This window comes from Cyprinodon tularosa, unplaced genomic scaffold (genome assembly GCF_016077235.1).
Source record: "Cyprinodon tularosa strain WSP-4 unplaced genomic scaffold, ASM1607723v1 ctg121, whole genome shotgun sequence".
Classification (NCBI taxonomy): domain Eukaryota; kingdom Metazoa; phylum Chordata; class Actinopteri; order Cyprinodontiformes; family Cyprinodontidae; genus Cyprinodon; species Cyprinodon tularosa.
In genome coordinates this window covers 1,637,669-1,657,429 of record NW_024038015.1, presented here as the reverse complement: position 1 = coordinate 1,657,429, position 19,761 = coordinate 1,637,669, and the positions used below count along the sequence as shown (strand labels likewise).

Sequence of the window (19,761 nt, the reverse complement as noted above, 5' to 3'; positions counted from 1 at the left end):
TTTTTTTTTTTATCACAGTTGCAAAGTGCTGTTCAACACTTTGGCCTGTTTGCATTGCCTCACTATGAAGTACTGTTTCTGGCATTCAGTCAAGTATGTTTGGCATGACAGGATATTGGAACGTTGCTGAATGTTGTACATCACTGCTCCTGTAAGGAATTTAGGTTGTTTTTATGGAGACCGCGGCTAAAACCAAAGCTTATCTGCATTTACTTACTTGAGTTTTATAAAGAGATTAACTATAACATGTCTTGTTTTTCTGTTCTTCAAACAATCAACATTATTGTTTACAAATATTTATTACATACCCACAAAATAATGTAGTCCTACAAAATAAACAAGTATCTTTAGATGAAGCTATGTAAAACTGTTTTTTTTTTGTTTTTTTTAAATGAGGAAACAGGATAACAGCAGACACAAAAGCTGTACTTGAGTCAATCTACTGATTTATAGCCCAAACCACCTCTGGATTATAGTGCACATAGTACATCTTCATGATCAAATACCTTGATTTTGACAAAATTATGTTCACTTTGCAGAAATAAAGTATTCTAAATAGCAGCTGCTGTAGTGATTTGACAGAATAAGCAGCTTCAGAAGATTGTGCTCATCTTAAAGATGTTTTGCACAAAATCCAATGACTTTAAAAGAAAACAAAACATTACCTTATTGCAGCATGACAAAGTGCAAAGCAGGCATCTGAGGCCTTGAACTTAAAATAAAAAGTGCAACTTATATTTTCTTGCATTAGATTATAGCACAATTTCCATGTGTTGGAATTATGCCTTTGGTGTCTAGTTTTTCTTTTTAAACTTCATCGAAATCACTGTCCTTCATGTGAAGCAGAGGCATTCCCTGACTGCTCCTCAGTCATATCCTTAACTGACTCATGAGGGTGGAGAGAGTGTTAACACTTGTCCTGATTTTAGAGTCTTCTTCAGGTCCCAGTGATACTCCAGCCAACCGAGCGGATCCATTCGCTCCCAACATGCACGGCAAGCTGAGGAACACCTCCGCGCCTATGCCGCCCCAGCCCTAGGAAAAGGGGGAAAAAATGCACTGATAAGATGGATATACCGGTACTCTGAAGTGCCAATTAAAACAAGTGTATTTAGATTAAAGCAGAACAGAAATGAGAAGCTGTTTTTTTCAGCTTCTGCAATTAAGCTATAAGTACATGGGTATATATTTGTAGTTTTTAATGCATTGCAGCTAATAAGATCCAAAACTACATTTTCTAGATTGTTGGAATATTTTAAAAATCAAAAAAATAGGAGTTCTAATCCAGAAAAGATGTTACATAAACGCGGATCCATGTCTTCTTGAAGGTTCTTTCCCACAAATTACTGCATCATGTTGTCACATGTACTGCATTCAGTGTTGTGACTCTTAAAGTAGGAACCTCTGCTGTCGCTAGTATATTGTGGAGCTTTAGAAAACTATTCATCAAACTCCTGAAATGTGCAAGGATGTAACTATGCCTGTTGTAGTGCACCCTTTATAACAGTCCTTTCTTCCTCTCAACGTCCTAGTAATAAGCCTAAAAACAGCCCTATAGGTATCTTACAGTTTGACCTACACTTATTGTGAACTTTAATTGACTTTCTGCTGGATATTTGTCCAGCAGAAAGTCAGTAAAAACTGAACATTTATAACCAGAAAGTGGCTGTAACAAAACATTTCTTTGCTAAAATATTTTTTCCAGGCACAGATAAGCCAAAATGAGCCACTTATAACACTGTAAAATGAATGCTCATAAACGAAATGATCTTATATTTTAATCTACCAATACAGCTGTACTATGAGACTTTATAATAGTGAGAGCAGATCTGTTTCCATAACTTCGAGCTACCTGAGCCAGTGTAGAGATCGAATGAGTCTTGTTCTTGTCTGTCAGGATGCTGTTGGTGATGTCAGCAACAGAAAGACCCACAGACCAGGACCGCTGGCCTTGATTTTTCATCAGCCCAAATCCTCTAAATCGAAGAAACATCAGAACAAACAATTTTATAATTTTTTTCTAGAGTCTCCCCTTCTATTAACCAAAAAAACCCAAATACTTGAAATCCTTATTTGTGGTGAAATTACCTGTCTAACAATGGTTTGTGGGAGTTGGATCTGGCGATCTCTGGTGTTCCATTAGAATTCAGCCCAACATTACTCAATACAGGAACTGTGAGATAAAGCAAACACTGTTAACCTATGAACACAATCTAAAGAACACACAAGATCAACTGGAACAGCAACATTGTTTTCTTAACATGATAATGGGCTCAAAAATAAAACACAGCACATATGACCAAAAGGGAAGAATGGAAAAATAAAAAGTACTAGAGATCCATTTTGTTTGACACCTTTTTGTCCTGATTGTTTGGACAGAATTGTTCAATCATTTTATCTATTTTTTTCCCTCTTTTTTTTACACAAGCAGAAATAAAAAAAAACTACACTACATGAAGAAAGGTTTGCAAGAAGAAGTAATAGAAACCTATTTAGATTCTATTAAATATTTGTTATTTTGGTCAGATTTCACTAAGCGTAAAATAAAGGTACCTTTGTCTGAAGGCAACGATACAAATTTGTATTTGTAATGTTTATTTCTTAATAAATTAGAATATCGCTGAAACTTTAATGTTTCAGTGGTAAGTCACATGATTAAAACTGCAAAATAACATTTTTTAGAGTGCTTTTTTTGAAAAGATCTTTAAAATAGCCTTTTAATTTGACTCTACGGCTAAAACATTGTTTGATGAACTGACTGACACCTCATTAGTTCAGCACCGATACATTTATAAGCCTTTAGACTATTTTCTTTAATTTACTATGGTTTGGAACTTCCCGTTTTTTTATGTGGATTTGAGATCAAGCGCGCCCATGTTAAATGGGTCTGACCTAGCAAACAAAGTATTAGAGCATCCGGCTCAACTCGGACACCAATGGCAACTCCGAGCAAAGTGAAAAAAAACCTTGTCAAGTACTGTGAGCTATGAGACATAGCAGTTCTGTGTTTTGGCCACAGGTGGCAGTATCATTACAAAAAACTTCATAATGCCTCTTAAAGGGATCCAAAAGTATTTGGTAAGGCGAATGAAAAATCTATTTCAATAATAAAAATGACCTGTTATAGTCATATGATACTTTATTCCCTCCAAAAAAAAGGATTTGGCTGGTTAGTCAGACAACACTACACGCAACTGGTTTGATGGAAAGTAGAAAGTGTGGAATAAAAAGCATGAACTGTTGCAAACAGAGGAGGCCTGCACCACAAAGCAGGATTAGTGGGTTAATGTTGCAGCAGAAATTGAGACTCAACAGACCAGGCAACGTTTTTCCAATCTTCTATTGTCAAATTTCGATGAGCTTGTGCAAATTATAGCCTCAGTTTCCTGTTCTTAGCTAAAAGGAGTGGCACCCGGTGTGGTCTTCTGCTGCTGTAGCCCATCTGCCTCAAAGTTCGACGTGCTGTGCGTTCAGAGATGCTCTTCTGCCCACCTTGGTTGTAACGGGTGGTTATTTGAGTCACTGTTGCCCTTCTATCAGCTCGAACCACTCTGGCCATTCTCCTCTGACCTCTGGCATCAACCAGGCATTTCCGCCCACAGAACTGCCGCTCACTGGATGTTTTTTCTTTTTCGGACCATTCTCTGTAAACCCTAGAGATGGTTGTGCGTGAAAATCCCAGTAGATCAGCAGTTTCTGAAATACTCAGACAAGCCCTTCTGGCACCAACAATCATGCCACGTTCAAAGTCACTCAAATCACCTTTCTTCCCCATACTGATGCTCGGTTTGAACTGCAGGAGATTGTCTTGACCATGTCTACATGCCTAAATGCACTGAGTTTCCGCCATGTGATTGGCTGCTTAGAAATTAAGTGTTAACAAGCAGTTGGACAGGTGTACCTAATAAAGTGGCCGGTGAGTGTATGTTCTATCTATGCAGTATTGTCAGAAAGCTGAGAGACAGCAGAACCAAATGTACATGAAATATATCTATATGTGTGTGAATATATATTATACGCAAGTTTTTCTTTAAGGATCTGTTTGTTTTATGTATTTGTTTTTATTAATGAGGTGAATCAACTATTAAAGAAGTCCTAATCATTAAGATGCAACTGAATGCTTGACCGAAGGAGCAGTTAGTATAAATGTGGAACCAGGTCGTTATGATAGCAGCGTTTACACAAACCTTTATGTGAGTAATTAAAAAATGTCTTTATTGGTTTTTTTCACTCACCTTTGTTGTCTGAGAGCTCTCCTATGACCCATGCGGGTTTGTGCAAATTCAGATTAACAGTCAGAATGTAGCTCAGCCGCTCTGAGTCCAGGTTACACCCGGCTCCGATCACTCGTGTCGGAGGGAGACCACTTTGTCTCCAGGCAACATGCGTCATGATGTCCACTGAGTAGCATAGATGAGTTACGGAGGTATGGGGTTATAAAACAGATAAAAATGTCATCACTTTGAAGGTGTGACTGCTGCTGACCTGGTTGGGATGCAATGAGCAGAAGAGTGTTGGGACTAAAATGTACCAAACTGGGGATTATTCCTCTGTATAGATCCACATTAGTCTGGACCACCTTTACGTATGACTCTTCGCTGCTCCAGGAGTTCGCCGTCACAACTATTACCCTTGATCCTGCAGAAGCTGAAAGATCTATAAATAAAACATTTACAATGATCAGTGCTTAGTCTGGAAACCCTTATAGCAATACTAGCATATCTTTAAAGCCTTATTGCTCCGGTAAACAAACAAGTTGGTGAGTCATCATGAGGGGACCATATCAGCACAAAGCCAGAGGTTTACTTTCACAGTACAAGAGTGTTATAATAGTAAAAGCACCCATTCGTCATAACAAGACAAAAACAGAAATGACGTACCTTTGGATACCTGTACCTTTGGCAGATGAAACATTTCAAGATCTGTACTCCCGCCTTTAGTGGAGCTTTCGGTAAGGTCAATGAAAACTAGTTTGTCCACATTACACTAGATAATGAGTAAATGGAGGGGAAAAAAATGGTAAGCAACAATGCAAAGCATGACGTCACTAAAAAAAGCTCCAACCTGACAAGATTGGCAAAGCTACTTAAAGGGGAACACCGTTTTTTTTTTTTTTTACATTGGGCCCTGGATTTTACATTAGTACAACATGTTCTACTCACCCATATGAGTTTTGTGTCATTTGGAGCTGTTCTGAAGATATTCGCTTTTGTAATCCAAGTTACGTCTTCCTTTGGGCAACAACTTGAAGGCACAAACTAAACTGTTCACAATTTATTTTTATGGTACGCCAGCATTTATAACATGTAGGCGAATCACAGTCCCCCATTCATCTGCGGTTATATTTTTTAGATTTATATTTTTTAAAAGCAGGGTGTGTATGACGTCATCCGCGCGCCGGACTGGAGTTGTGCCTGGGCCACAGGCGGCTACGCTCTACCCCTTCTATTCATTCGGCTAGCTAATCTGAATTGTTCAATTCCATTTCGAGAGCGAGATCATCTGTGGTCATAGCACTAGACATCTTCCAGGCATGTTTTGTTTGTTTTTAAAAAATAGAGCCACGGATGTCTGGGGGACAGTGATTCGCCTACATGCTATGAATAGTGGCTTACCATAACTGATAAATTATGAACAGTTAAGTTTGTGCCTTCAAGTCGTTGCCCATAGAAAGACTAGGAAGACGTTACTTGGATATCTTCGGAACAACTCCAAATGACACAAAACTCATATGGGTGAGTAGAACATTATATAATAACGTAAAATCAATGGGCCAATGTAAAAAAAAAAACGGTGTTCCCCTTTAACTGTCAAAAACAATGTTCATTTACTTTAGATAAAATGCTCATCACACACGCCATGCCCAAATCTCCTCCTCCAATTACTGAAACTTTGATGTTTTGTTGGCTGAGATGTCGATTGTCACCTGAAATAAATGCAAAATAACACATTTAACATAAAAAAAAACCCGACAAAAATCCCCCCCAACATCTGATTTGTAATGGTAAAAATTTAAGATTGAAAGTAAATAGCGGCACCGTCTTTGATCTGAAGATTAGAGACAAACGCCATGAGCTCGTGGGGGTCTTTGGTGTCCTCTGTGGGTTTTGACGAAAGCGGAGGGACCTCCTCAAACTTCTTGATCATCTCATTTAGGAGACCAACGACAGATGACCTGGGCTGGTACAGAGTAAAGCCAATTGAAAACATCATGGCTAAGCAGCACTGATTAATGAAAGTTACCGTTTCAAACATGACGTTAATGTCCTTTATACTACTTTTATAGTTAAATTAGATTCCAAAGAAAAGATTGAAGCTACAGTGTTAAGCAACAGAAAGAAGACAAACTATCGCACCAGACTGGCTAATTTACCATCTCAGACTGGTTTCTTATACGAAGGCCCCGTCCACACGAAGTCAAAACGAACACGAAACGCTAATATTTTCCAGAACGTTTGTCGTAAAGACGGAGACGTAAAATAAATGTGATCAACCACGCGAATGCATGAAAACGCTGCAAAATGTATGCCAGGCCTGTAAGTGGCGCTGTGGTGCCAAAGCAAAAATAGGTGAAAACAGGCAACGAAATGTTGGACATGCGCAGTAATATTTATACAACAACCAAACCGGGAAACCGGAAAATGGCCCTGCGGGTCCATTTTTGTGGTTCAGTCAAATTGAGGTGATGAACTATGTAGTCTATATTGCTCTGTTCTTCCTGGAGATATTCCAGAAGAAGATTCTGTTGTAAGCCCGACAGCAGGGTGAGTAGCATGAGCAGCAACCATTGAACACAGTACGGCGCCATTGTTGTTGTGATACTGTGTCGCGCATGCGTGTTTAGAGGCGACGCTATGACGCATGCGTGTAAGAAAAAAAATGCTGTTAGAGCTTAAAGATGGAACCGCGAAAACGGCGTTTCAAAATCTTCCCACTCTGAAGGCTTAATAAAAAAAAGATTGTTTACAGACCCCCGAAACGCCGGCTTCGTGTGGAAGAGAGGCTGGTTTGGTGAAATATTTGTGCATTTAGGCCAGGGTTTGACTTCGTGTGGACGGGGCCTAAAGTTGATCTTTAAAAGCCAGATGAAGAAGGGGTGTTATTCTAAGCATTAGGAACAATCTCTTTTATAAATGTTGCACTGAATTTATGTTTTTGATTTGGCCTACGCACCAACATGTAAGAAAATAAAATTATAGATTTTGGTGAAGATTCCCGGTCATCCAGGTCATAGTCATTCCAAAAATAATTAAAATAAAACAAAAAAGCTTCCTGGATGGGAAGCGAAACGTCTTCAAACTTGGAAACAAAGTCCAGTGTATTGTTTTTAATTTTCTTTTTTGGAAATTTATAGATAATAGCATTATAATGTAATTACACACAACATTAGCAACAATATTTTCTATTAAAAAAAAAGTATAATGGTGTTCTAGAATTTAGATTTTTTATTATATTATATCATTATATTTTTTGGTGAAAGTAATCAGACAAAAAATTAAATAAAAAAAGACTGCATGACAGGAGACATCAGTGCACAGACTGCGATTCTAAAGCCTTACATAATCCCAGTTGTGAAGTCCCGGAAGGTGGATTCGCCCCTTGGCGTCGACATGTTTTCCCTCTCTGATCACCATGTTGGAGGTGGGTTTAAGGAGGCATATCGGTGGAGTGAAGGGGAATGAGTCCAGAAGCCACAGCTGGATAGGGATGTTGTAGGAGCGACCTTAAGGGCAAATGAAGCCTTTAGAATGTCCCTTAAATGTTGCTGTATAAAAAAAAACCTGTGCGTCTGCGTATCTCACCATCATACTTTACAGGAATGACGCCAATTAATTTTAGAAGGTCTTTTTGGCTGCTGTCTGTGAATGCTAAAAAAATAAATAAATAAATATCAGCCAGTTTGTTAAAACAATGTTAGGAAAATATAATTGTCCATTTTGAGAATTAATGTTTTCGTGTTTTTACTCAATTACTCGTTTCAGATCTATAAGTTATTTCAATTAGAATAATAGATGCATTAGCAAATGCCTAATGTTCTCCTCAAATTAAATTTTTTGTAATCAGGCGAATATCTTATCATATCGGACCTTTACAGAAAAAGGTCACATCATATCCAATCTACAGAAATGGGAAAAAAAATAAACATACCAGAAAGGAACTTACTAGCATCTATTAGTCTAGAAAGAGTTAACTAGCAATGGTAAGGCTTCAGGACTCCAGTGAACCACGGTTAAAGCCATCCTCAGAGGGAGAAAAAAGTGGAACAGAGGTTAACTCCTCCTAGTGGAGCTGAACTCCCAAACTGACTTTGGTAGCGGCTCATCCAGGAGGTCACAAAAGAGCAAAGAAAAAATTGCAGACCTCATTTACCAGCTGGGCTCAGTGTTGTGTAAACATAAGGGTGGTACTTTGATGATTCTGTGGTGATCGACTACATATAATTGATTAAATGATAATTTCTGCTCTGAACCAGTCGAAACCCCATCTGGTTAAAAGACTATAATGTTAAACAGTAGTGAGTCACATCCGAATTGCTGTCATCTAGACTCTGACTAAATCACTTAGACAAAAATCAGGCTTAGATTCTGTGGAAACCTCTTATGTTGCTGAATTTAAACAATTCTGAAAGAAAAGTTTGCTATAAAGGCTGGTGATTCTTGATCTCACTATGGAGGAATAGAAGTAAACGCCTGAAGGCATTCAGATGGACCAACCAGTTAATAGGTTTAAACACATCTAACCATTCCAACACTAAAAGAAAATTTGCCTGTGTAATCACCCCTGTTCACATCTGCTCAGGCTATCTTTGACTGATGCTAATTACAGGGTAATGAGCAGTAACATCTATAACAACCAAAAGAAATAAGGTAAGGGAGAAAATAGTTGTTTTCCTTTTTCCTGGAATGTATTTTTCAAATAAATGTGAAGGTCTTTAAAGGAGGAATGGAGCACAGAAACTTACTGTAAGTCCCTGGATGTGGATCCAAGTCTGGGAAGATTCGATGGATTTTTTGTAGCTCCTCAATCGCGACATCGCGAAACTTGTACTATGGTAAGGAAAGATAAATCACCAAAGAAAACATGCATATGATTTAAAAGCAATGAGCTTTTTTATCTTTCAAGAGCATTTTTTCCAACATTGGATTGTTTTTTATAGTTCAACCAACTTCATAGTTTTCAGACAGTCTCTTCTTAACTTCCTACATTTTTTGTTGTGACCAGAGTTAGAACACTCTGTTACAGAGAAAACACTCCCACAGACACGGCCCTCCATAACCTTGTTTAGTTTTCTCACCTGATCTAAATAAATTATGACTGGGTGTTATATGTCATGTGTTGTAACACAGCTGATGCAGTGGGATTTTAAAAGCTGGTAATGAACACATGGTTTTTTCTAGTATTTTCAAATCAACTCATTTCACACTAGGGCTGAATATAATTATTATTTTGCAAATCGATTATTTTTCAGATTAATTGATTAATAATCGGATAGCAAAAGGTTCTTTAAAGAATATTTTTTTAAAGAAATTAAACCAGGTGAAACTAAAACGTTTCCACTTGAGGAGTTCTGCTAGAGCATATTGACAGACAAAAAAATTTTTTAATCTTTAATGCACAATGTTTATTATTATTATTTTTTTTTTTTACAATTTTGATATAATTGCTGCTCTGTCAGCTAAAGGCATGTTTTACTGTCTCTACACTCCAGTTAACAATTATTTCAATAATTGATTAATCATGAGTAATTTGATTTATTGTTTCAGCCCTATTTCACACCATTTCATTTTAAATGGGTGATAAAACTATAGTACCTTCAATTTTAAGTTTAAATCTGGATTGAAAAATAAAGCCAAGCGGGATTCTTACAGATTGTTTTTACCTTTTAAATATGAAATCAACATTAGTTAGAATAATTTTTTGTAAAAACAAAAATCACATTAAGATGCCTTTTCCAGAATGGCATGAGCAATCCATCAAAACCTTGTCATATATTTTTATTGGGCTTTTCCACAGTTTGGCTTTAGTTGAACTATCTGCCAGAAGAAAGGAAGGTCATTAAAAGTTCATGACGTAAAACATTTATGATAAATATGAAAAGGTGAGAGCACTGATGGCTTTGTTCACAGCCTCCGGGCGTAAACCATGACATAATTCTCAGCTAAAAACTTAATTTGCTTGTGAATGATCTTCCTGAGCTGCATTCACTTTTATCTCATAAATCCCTTTGTGTTTTCAGAAGCATCCATATCCCAGCTGGCCTCCACATCCAAATCTACATATTGGAGATTTCTTTGTTCTAGTGATTTTATTTTATTTTATTTTTTTTGTTTTTTTGGAATACTTTGTCAGTAAGTACAAAAAAAATCACAGATGAAGTTAAAACATATCCAGTATAGAGAACTTTTTCATTGTTGTGTGCTTTGACTGAACTGAACCATAACAGCTCTGTAAACAGGAAACAGAATATATGGCAGGATTTTAAAGATTTTTTACAAATCTCTGTTGACTAATGGCTCATTTGCGTCTTTGTGAGAACTGTTTTCCAGATAATAACTAAAGACAATAAATCATATATTTGTAAAAATCTATAGTTTCAATCAAGAAGTTTAATAATTTATACATCTTTACCAAAGATTTTACGAATGTATTTGAAATATCCTGATTAGTTTGATCTGATGACCTTTATTTGTAGAGAGAAAGGGGGGGGGGGGGGGGGGATAAGCAGAATCTAGTTTATTTTTATATTTTTTTCAGGAGCTGTGGGCACAGTTAAGGTGACAAATCTCTCAGTTCAATAGTTTTATTATTTGACTATCAATCACACATATCATTTTGCTTTGTCTTCTAACTTTCCTTTCACGATTGTAACTAACTAAGCTGGTTCTCCCAGTTTGCTCAGGCTGGCAGCAGCTAACAGAAACTAGCCTGCAAATCTAGCCGGCTTTTAGTGATTAAACAGCAGACTAACAAACGTGTTTAAAGTTTGTCATTTTCATAAACCTACCTTAGAAAGGACCCGCTGTATCTTCTCTGGCTTGAGGTCCATCTAACTTACTAAAAAAATAACAAAAACTTTAAAAAAAAGATACTAGCTCTACTCTGGATTTGATTCCCCTGCCAGTTGTTCAATTTCAGCTCCTTTAATAAACTTCCGCAAACTTCGAGGAGTAGCCAGGGGCGTAACTAGGAGATCCTAACGTCACTACCGACTCAAGCCCCTCCCCATTGAAGAAAAATAAAACCTACAATAAAATAGGCAAGTTATAGTAAAATGTACTTACATAACGCCATAAACAGTCCCCAAACGACTTATCTCACTTTTAAAACTCTCAACAAGAAAAAATCTTACCAGAAAAACTTAATAGTGGTTAAAATGATAAAGAGTGAGCTAAAAACCTGAATAGCATTAAGATCCAAAATTCTGGGATTAAAGTCAGAATTCTGAGGTTAAATTCAGAATTCTGAGATTAATCTCTCAGAATTCTGAGAAAAAAGTCTGAATTCTGACTTTTTTCCCATGTGAAATAAAATTTAATAATCAGTTAACTAATCCTCTTCCGTAGAATAGGATATTTGAAGAGGCCTCTATTTTCCTATTTGATCACTTAGACTTATGTGGAGGACCAATCCTGCCATAATTAAAAAGGACTTCAAATCTATGCTTTACATAGCTTTGGGCTCTGTTCGAATTCATGGGCTGCATCCTCCAAGAACGCAGTCTACCGTACCTAAACTGGAGCCTCCGAAGTCCATGAAAATAAGGAGACTGGAATACTTTTGGCTTTGAATTAAAACAGGTCTACTCTTCGGCAAATTTACCGCCAAAGGCTATGTTGCTTAGCAACCATGATGACCGTTGACAAAAAAAAGCGGGAAAAGAATCAATACCGAAGTTTTCAAAACTGTTTGTTTATTTCTTTATTTTTTATTGAGTGGAATTAAGGTTCCAACCACCGGGAGCAGGAACAACTAAAATCAAATGTAATGATAGAAACCTTAGTCAGTTAAATAACTATGGAGAGATATTTGTGCCATCGGTTTGAGCGCGCAGGAACCAATCCGAGCGCGCAGTGAGACAACACGCGCGCGCGCAAAACCGGTCTGGCGCGCGCTCAACTCTCGCGCTCAGTTTCATCTCTGCGCGTGCTCGAATCCGTCTCTGCTCGCGCTCGCTCGACCTGCTCTCTCTCCGCGCTCAACACCAGCTGTGCGCTCGGCTGTTTCTCCGCTCGCTCGACTCTCTGCGCTCGCAACTTCAGCAATGTATGTAAATGAACCATACCATCAGCCAATCACACTCAGCTTCTTTTCATCCAATGAAAGCATTCCTTCCTTCTTCTTCTTCTTTTCTATCATGGCGGATCGCAAGCAACTTTAAGGTGCATACCGCCACCTACTGTTCATGAGTGTGTAGCAACATTGTTTTACATCTATTAAATTCTATTTTTTAATTTTGCATTCTGAAGATAACTAAATAATGCTTTCCTTAATCTATAAACATCCTTTATATTTCCTTTATTTCCCAATAATCCTTTAAGACTCCATTCTTGGCCTGTCATTTCAACTACTCTTCTCAATTTTTCCCTTTCAGGTTCATATGTTTTACAGTTCATTAATATGTAAGCATTCGTTCCAAATACTACATCCGGTTAGATGAAAAAAAATACATAAATAAATAAAAACACAATCAGGAAAATCAAACAACTCTTACAGTTATTTTGTCAACATTCCTAAGATAGTACTATAAAATATCTTGAATTATCTCAAATAAACTTCAGTAAAACAGTTATTAGATCATTGCCTCATCCATCTCTTTTACCTGCTATTGACATGGATTTAAATTTGATGTTTTAAAAGAAAAATAAGGAGGATATTTCAGGTTCCAGTATGGTTCAACAATATATAGATAAAAAATATTATGGATATGTTAAATTTTTTATGGATGCTTCAAAATATTCCAATATTAGGAATGGTGTTTTGTTTTAGTTTCATAATTTATTTTTAAATCGGGTAAAAGAATCAGTGATGGAATTCAGCCTACAAAGGAGAAATGTTTTGGATCATATTGGCCTTACAATGGATTGAAGAAATCGTTCCATTAAGAAGTTTAGTTTGCTCTGATTTTAGATCAGCGACCGTTATATTAATTTAAACGCAATTATTCAGACAGCAGACCTGATCTGAAATTCAACAATTATTATTTAGAAGACCTTTTACAGATGGACTCTAAATAAGAGGGTTATTCTTTATTATATATATTAAAAAGAATAATTTGATAAACAGGATTTTTCAGTTGGTGGCGGTAATTGTTGTTTGCCAACCTCCATAAAAAACAACAAAAAGAAGAAACACCCGCCACAAAAGCTAAGAGTAAGGCCAATATGATCCAAAACATTATCTATATACTGTTGAACCATACTGGAACCTGAAATATCCTCCTTATTTTTCTTTTAAAACAGCAAATTTAAATCCATGTCAATAGCAGGTAAAAGAGATGGATGAGGCAATGATCTAATAACTGTTTTACTGAAGTTTATTTGAGATAATTCAAGATATTTTATAGTACTATCTTAGGAATGTTGACAAAATAACTGTAAGAGTAGTTTGATTTTCCTGATTGTGTTTTTATTTATTTATTTATTTTTTTTTCATCTAACCGGATGTAGTATTTGGAACGAATGCTTACATATTAATGAACTGTAAAACATATGAACCTGAAAGGGAAAAATTGAGAAGAGTAGTTGAAATGACAGGCCAAGAATGGAGTCTTAAAGGATTATTGGGAAATAAAGGAAATATAAAGGATGTTTATAGATTAAGGAAAGCATTATTTAGTTATCTTCAGAATGCAAAATTAAAAAATAGAATTTAATAGATGTAAAACAATGTTGCTACACACTCATGAACAGTAGGTGGCGGTATGCACCTTGAAGTTGCTTGCGAACCGCCATGATAGAAAAGAAGAAGAAGGAAGGAATGCTTTCATTGGATGAAAAGAAGCTGAGTGTGATTGGCTGATGGTATGGTTCATTTACATACATTGCTGAAGTTGCGAGCGCAGAGAGTCGAGCGAGCGGAGAAACAGCCGAGCGCACAGCTGGTGTTGAGCGCGGAGAGAGAGCAGGTCGAGCGAGCGCGAGCAGAGACGGATTCGAGCACGCGCAGAGATGAAACTGAGCGCGAGAACAGTGTGTTGAGAGGGTTTTTCAGAGTTGAGCGCGCGCCAGACCGGTTTTGCGCGCGCGCGTGTTGTCTCACTGCGCGCTCGGATTGGTTCCTGCGCGCTCAAACCGATGGCACAAATATCTCTCCATAAATAACATTCTGCTTTCATTTTGCACATCTCTGATGTTGCTGCTATTTTCACATATCCATTACTGTAAAAATGTCCATAGCTGCATACTGGTTATTTATTCTCCAGGTGCACAGTTTGATATTGTTAAAACACTTTACAGTATTTTATTGTTTATATTTTCACTCTTCCCTATTATATTATTCTTAGACATTTTCTAAGGTCCACATTTGTGTGACCATTTTCAACTATCTTTTTGCTGCTGTAAATTTCCCCATTGTGGGACTATAGAGGGATTATTTGTTTATCAACACGGCGGATGCGCGCGCATCTTGACTGCAAAAAGTGCCGGGTCCTTTAAAGCGTCTGGTCGAATGTTGTGATTATACGCGGTTATTTAGCAGTTGCGATCTGCTAACTAGCGATGTTGTCAGCGTTCTACAACAGTTTATCACCTAGTGATAAAATAAGTTATGCTGCTAAATTAACACTAGTTAATGGAATACGTCTTAATGACCCATACGCGTTACATGCCGGTGAGTGGATAAATGACGAGAAAAAATGGCCCAAAAATTCAGTGGCCGGACATTCATTCCCACCTGTGCAAAGTGCAATAGGCATTTCCATTACGAATGTGCAAAAGTAAAAAGAAAGGCTAAAGAATGGTATTGTGATCAGCGCAAAAAACAGAAAAACTAGAAAAAATGCACTCTGAAAAATAGAGTTGTAACTGTACCTGTGCTTACCATTCAAAGTATGCACTAAGGTTCTCAGTGTGCATCTTATGACAAGATTGTTTAATATTGTTATTTTTATTATTGGTTACATGCACAAGAATAAATATATTTCAATGTTTCCTTGACTCTTGAATACTTTATTAATATTTACACAGGGTGTACACAGGTATCAGCTGATTGAATTGTATTCTTTTCAATGGCAAAACACAAAGCAAAATATCTGCATATTTCATTTAAGATTTTGAAATATATCATACAACAGAGGAATAAGGAAAAATCTCAATATTCAAAAGCAAACTGGATACAACACACATTTTGAACCAAAACTGCTGCAAAATGTTTTAAACCACAGCTTTTGAATGTTCAATGAGCTTATGCAGTGAAAATACTTAGGCAATCATTTTTTTCAAAAAAAAAATAATATTCAATGACATTTAAACCTCAATTCATAGATGTTAACAACATTAAGGCCTTAATTTTGGCACAATTCAATTAAGGGCTTTTAATTTATTTTCTAGGGACTATGCATTTGCAAATGTTTGTCAATGCTGCACAAACAATTACAATGTCATCTAACAGGTCCACCTGGGATAAAGGAATAACAGTAGTAAGAATTCGGAAAGTTTTCCATCTCCCTATTATTCTTTCAATGTGTATTTTAACATTGGACAAACGCCTCGATGTTTCCACCTCTTGAGCAGACAACTGCTTTTTACCTTTGGTAAAGTGAGGGATCCTCAGGGTAGCACCACGCAAGGCAAGCTCATCTCTAATGGTAAAACCACGATCTGCTAGTATCTCATCATTTACTTGTAGAAGGTCATAAAATCCAGACTCGGCTGAAAGTTGTTTATCAGAAACACGCCCACCCCAACCTGCAGACAGAAATGTAATTGCTCCTGCAGGTGACATGCCAACCAAATACTTAACCGTGTTATGGCTCTTATAATTTGAATATGTTTGGGCTCTGGCTGTTAAATTTGTTGGTCTGTTAATAAAAAATTTCTGTGCAGTTAATAATGCACCTGCAACGCTGGTATTTAGGTTTGAAACATTTTGGCATATTCTTTAAAATAGCATGCTTACTTGGCCACTTGATTAAAGGTTTCAAAATCTGAGACATAATAGGCAGCCAACTTCTTAAGATTTTAGAGATGTCACATTCGTTAACATTAAATCTGAATGCAATATCCTTGTTGGTGAGTCCTAATCTGAGTTTCATGAGTACAGCCAAAAGATGATCCTCTAGGGTCAGAGAGCCACGGATGACCTCAACACTGTCCTTAATCGTCTGCAGGACCCAATTAAAGAGGGCACTGGTTAGACCTGTGAAAAACAGCACCTGTGCTGCTTTACACTTCAGTGACGCAAAATAGAAACTGTGCAGTCCCGAGCATTTCTTTTAATTGTTCATTCTCTGTTTTCAGTTTGTTGATGTCCTCACGCAGGTTATCACACTCTGTATGAAGTTGGCTGTACTTCAGCTGGAGGTCATCATGGACAGTCTTTTGGACCATACCTTCTGAAAAATAAATACAAATTTTACATTATCTTTACAAAAAACAAATGGTTACATTCTGGGTGATAAGTCACACTGTGGGCAAATACCTGTTCGCAACAAATATGAACATTACTAACTGATTAATCCCACTAGTACGGAAGAGGATAAGGGCCACTGGAAAAAAAAAAAAGTTAACTGTTTTTGTTTATTTTATTTCAGTATAGTATGGGAAAAAAGTCAGAATTCTGACTTTTTTCCCATACTAAACTGAAATAAAATTTTAAAATCAGTTTACTTTTTTTTTTTTTTTTCAGTGGCCCTAAACCTCTTCCGTACACTAGTGACCTTTCTATTCTGCAATAATTAATATGTTAACATTTAGGAACACACAGATCTACGTCCCTTTATAAAAATCCAAATGAGTTTGCAGGCCGTCTTGGTCCGGTTAGTAATAAGGTTTCATACCATTATATAGATCAGCACCAGCCTCTATTCCACACTCAGTTGGAGAGATGGAAGAGGGTGTACACTGATGTCCATCTTCTGGACACCTGCTGGGGGTTGCATCCCTTCTTCTTTTTCTCTTATATCTGAAACACACAGGAGAGAACAATCTCCTGAATTCAAGTCCATACAAATCACATGCTCAGTCATCCCAACTCTCCATATGAGATGTCTAATAAAAACTCCATGCTCTGACCTTTAACCCGGGTAACCTATATAGCTACAATATATCAATATTTTTTCTTTGCACTTCCAGTCATACTATGTGGAGTCATGCTTGTAATCAGACAACAATCAAGCACACAGATGTGATACTTACCGCTCCAGTTTTGCAACACCGTCTTTGCCGGGCTGGATTGAGTATGGAAAGATAGACGGGACAAAGTCTGGGATGTCGTCTGATGCCTCTCCTGTACAAATAATGAATTGAAGCAATCATCATCATCATCAACAGACACTAGTCAATCAATTGAAAAGACAGCACACACAGAGAAGTTTAGACCAGACAACGTGATGATGTTAATGATAAAACTTATGGCTGACCCGATGAGTTGCAACTTGATAAGACTGAATGAAGGTACATTAGCTTGTATGCTAGTTATGCTCCAATGTGTTTTGTACGATTCATTAATCCCGTTTATATATGTAATACTTAATAATTGTATGTAAAACCATTGTTTGTAAAACCAGCGATGCCGTTTAGCTTTTTTATAGATAAGACTTACCTGATATAAAGTGATCGCTGCAGATTGATGCATTTTTAATCATCTGCTCGTTCCAATCGCTTCTTCTGATGGCTTGCAACCAAAGACGTCTCTTGTTTGCCTTGAAAGGGGTGCCAGTTGATGGGATTCGGTAAAACTTGCGCGTTTTATTGTTTTTATCAAAACGGTTCGTGCAACCGACAGCACAACAAGACATGTTAGCGGCTCTTTCTGCAGGCGACATGCGCATTGGTGCCGGAAGTGACGTAGAGTGACCTTGCCTGATAATCCCTCTATTAAGACATTTTCTATTCTATAAAAGGAGTAGAAATATATAGGTAAATCTAAACAATGTATGTATAAAGAATATATCCGCAAAATAACATTCAACAAAAAAAAAATCTTAGTTAAGCATATCTTGCTTGGAGTCAGTGGGTCATATGACCTGGAAGCTATTGAAGAAATAGCAATTATTTTTATAATAAAAAATGTTTAACAATGAACAAAGGAACAAATGGAATAAAAATGAGTGTGCCTCATCAGGTTAATGTAGTATAACAATTTCACAAAGAATTTGAATCAGAAGGTCACATGACCTGGAAGCTATTGAAGAAATATAAATTATTTTTGTATTTTTGTCCTCATTTGCATAATGAGGCAGAAATGCATACAGAAATGTAAAAACGACGGCCAGAAATAAATAGCATTGACGAAATAAATAGGGTAAAAAAAAATAGAAAGAAAGAATAATACAGATAAAAATGGTATAACATGCACATACAGGTGCTGGTCATAAAATTAGAATATCATGAAAAAGTAGATTGATTTCAGTAATTCCACTTAAAAAGTGAAACTTGTATATTATATTCATACATTACATACAAACTCATATATTTCAGATGTTTATTTTGTTTAATTTTGATGATTACAAATGACAACAAATGAAAATCTCAAATTCATCATATCAGAAAATTAGAATATTGTGAAAAGGTTCAAAATTGATGGCCCCTGGTGCCACACTCTAATCAGCTAATTAACTCAAACCACCTGCAAAAGCCTTTAAATGGTCTTTCAGTCTAGTTCTATAGGCTACACAATCATGGGGAAGACTGCTGACTTGACAGTTGTCCAAAAGACGACCATCGACACCTTGCACAAGGAGGGCAAGACACAAAAGGTCATCGCTAAAGAGGCTGGCTGTTCACAGAGCTCAGTGTCCAAGCACATTAATAGAGAGGCGAAGGGAAGGAAAAGATGTGGTCGAAAAAAGTGTACAAGCAAGAGAGATAACCGCACCCTGGAGAGGATTGTGAAACAAAACCCATTCAAAAATGTGGGGGAGATTCACAAAGAGTGGACTGCAGCTGGAGTGAGTGCTTCAAGAACCACCACACACAGACGTATGAAAGACATGGGTTTCTGCTGTCGCATTCCTTGTGTCAAGCCACTCTTGAACCACAGACAGCGTCAGAAGCGTCTTGCCTGGGCTAAAGAGAAACAGGACTGGACTGCTGGTGAGTGGTCCAAAGTCATGTTCTCAGATGAAAGTAAATTTTGCATTTCCTTTGGAAATCAAGGTCCCAGAGTCTGGAGGAAAAGAAGAGAGGCACTTCATCCACGTTGCTTGAAGTCCAGTGTAAAGTTTCCACAGTCAGTGATGGTTTGGGGTGCCATGTCATCTGCTGGTGTTGGTCCATTGTGTTTTCTGAGGTCCAGGGTCAACGCAGCCACATACCAGGAAGTTTTAGAGCACTTCATGCTTCCTGCAGCTGACCAACTTTTTAGAGATGCAGATTTCATTTTCCAACAGGACTTGGCACCTGCACACAGTGCCAAAGCTACCAGTACCTGGTTGAAGGACCATGGTATCCCTGTTCTTAATTGGCCAGCAAACTCTCCTGACCTTAACCCCATAGAAAATCTATGGGGTATTGTGAAGAAGAAGATGCAATACACCAGACCCAACAATTCAGAAGAGCTAAAAGCCACTATTAGAGCAACCTGGGCTATCATAACACCTGA

The 19,761-nt window shown here is 37.3% G+C and overlaps 1 protein-coding gene and 1 long non-coding RNA gene across 2 annotated transcripts; both read right to left on the bottom strand.

Annotated features, from left to right (window-relative positions):
* Positions 1-283: 283 nt before the first annotated feature.
* uevld (UEV and lactate/malate dehyrogenase domains) lies at positions 284-11,164 on the bottom strand. Its single transcript, XM_038275680.1, has 12 exons — positions 11,006-11,164; positions 8,963-9,047; positions 7,803-7,868; positions 7,560-7,723; positions 6,039-6,180; positions 5,832-5,926; positions 4,881-4,986; positions 4,486-4,656; positions 4,236-4,400; positions 2,089-2,173; positions 1,853-1,976; positions 284-1,035 (listed from the first exon to the last, which is right to left on the bottom strand). Exons 1-12 carry the CDS (start codon positions 11,045-11,047, stop codon positions 871-873), a joined length of 1,410 nt encoding a protein of 469 aa, XP_038131608.1. The 5' UTR covers positions 11,048-11,164; the 3' UTR covers positions 284-870.
* Positions 11,165-16,540: 5,376 nt separating this feature from the next.
* LOC119776624 lies at positions 16,541-17,426 on the bottom strand. Its single transcript, XR_005279803.1, has 3 exons — positions 17,355-17,426; positions 16,997-17,121; positions 16,541-16,552 (listed from the first exon to the last, which is right to left on the bottom strand). It is a non-coding gene; the product is annotated as an uncharacterized LOC119776624 (long non-coding RNA).
* Between the last annotated feature and the right edge of the window lie 2,335 nt (positions 17,427-19,761).

What these genes read in the sequence shown, in the direction of transcription:
- uevld (XM_038275680.1), bottom strand. Translation starts at nt 11,047, where the DNA reads ATGGACCTCAAGCCAGAGAAGATACAGCGGGTCCTTTCTAAG. An exon ending in CATTCCTGTAAAGTATGATG is followed by an intron (nt 7,724 to 7,802) that starts GTGAGATACGCA and finishes TTTGCCCTTAAG; the next exon opens with GTCGCTCCTACAACATCCCT. An exon ending in AAAGGTACAGGTATCCAAAG is followed by an intron (nt 4,657 to 4,880) that starts GTACGTCATTTC and finishes TTTTATTTATAG; the next exon opens with ATCTTTCAGCTTCTGCAGGA.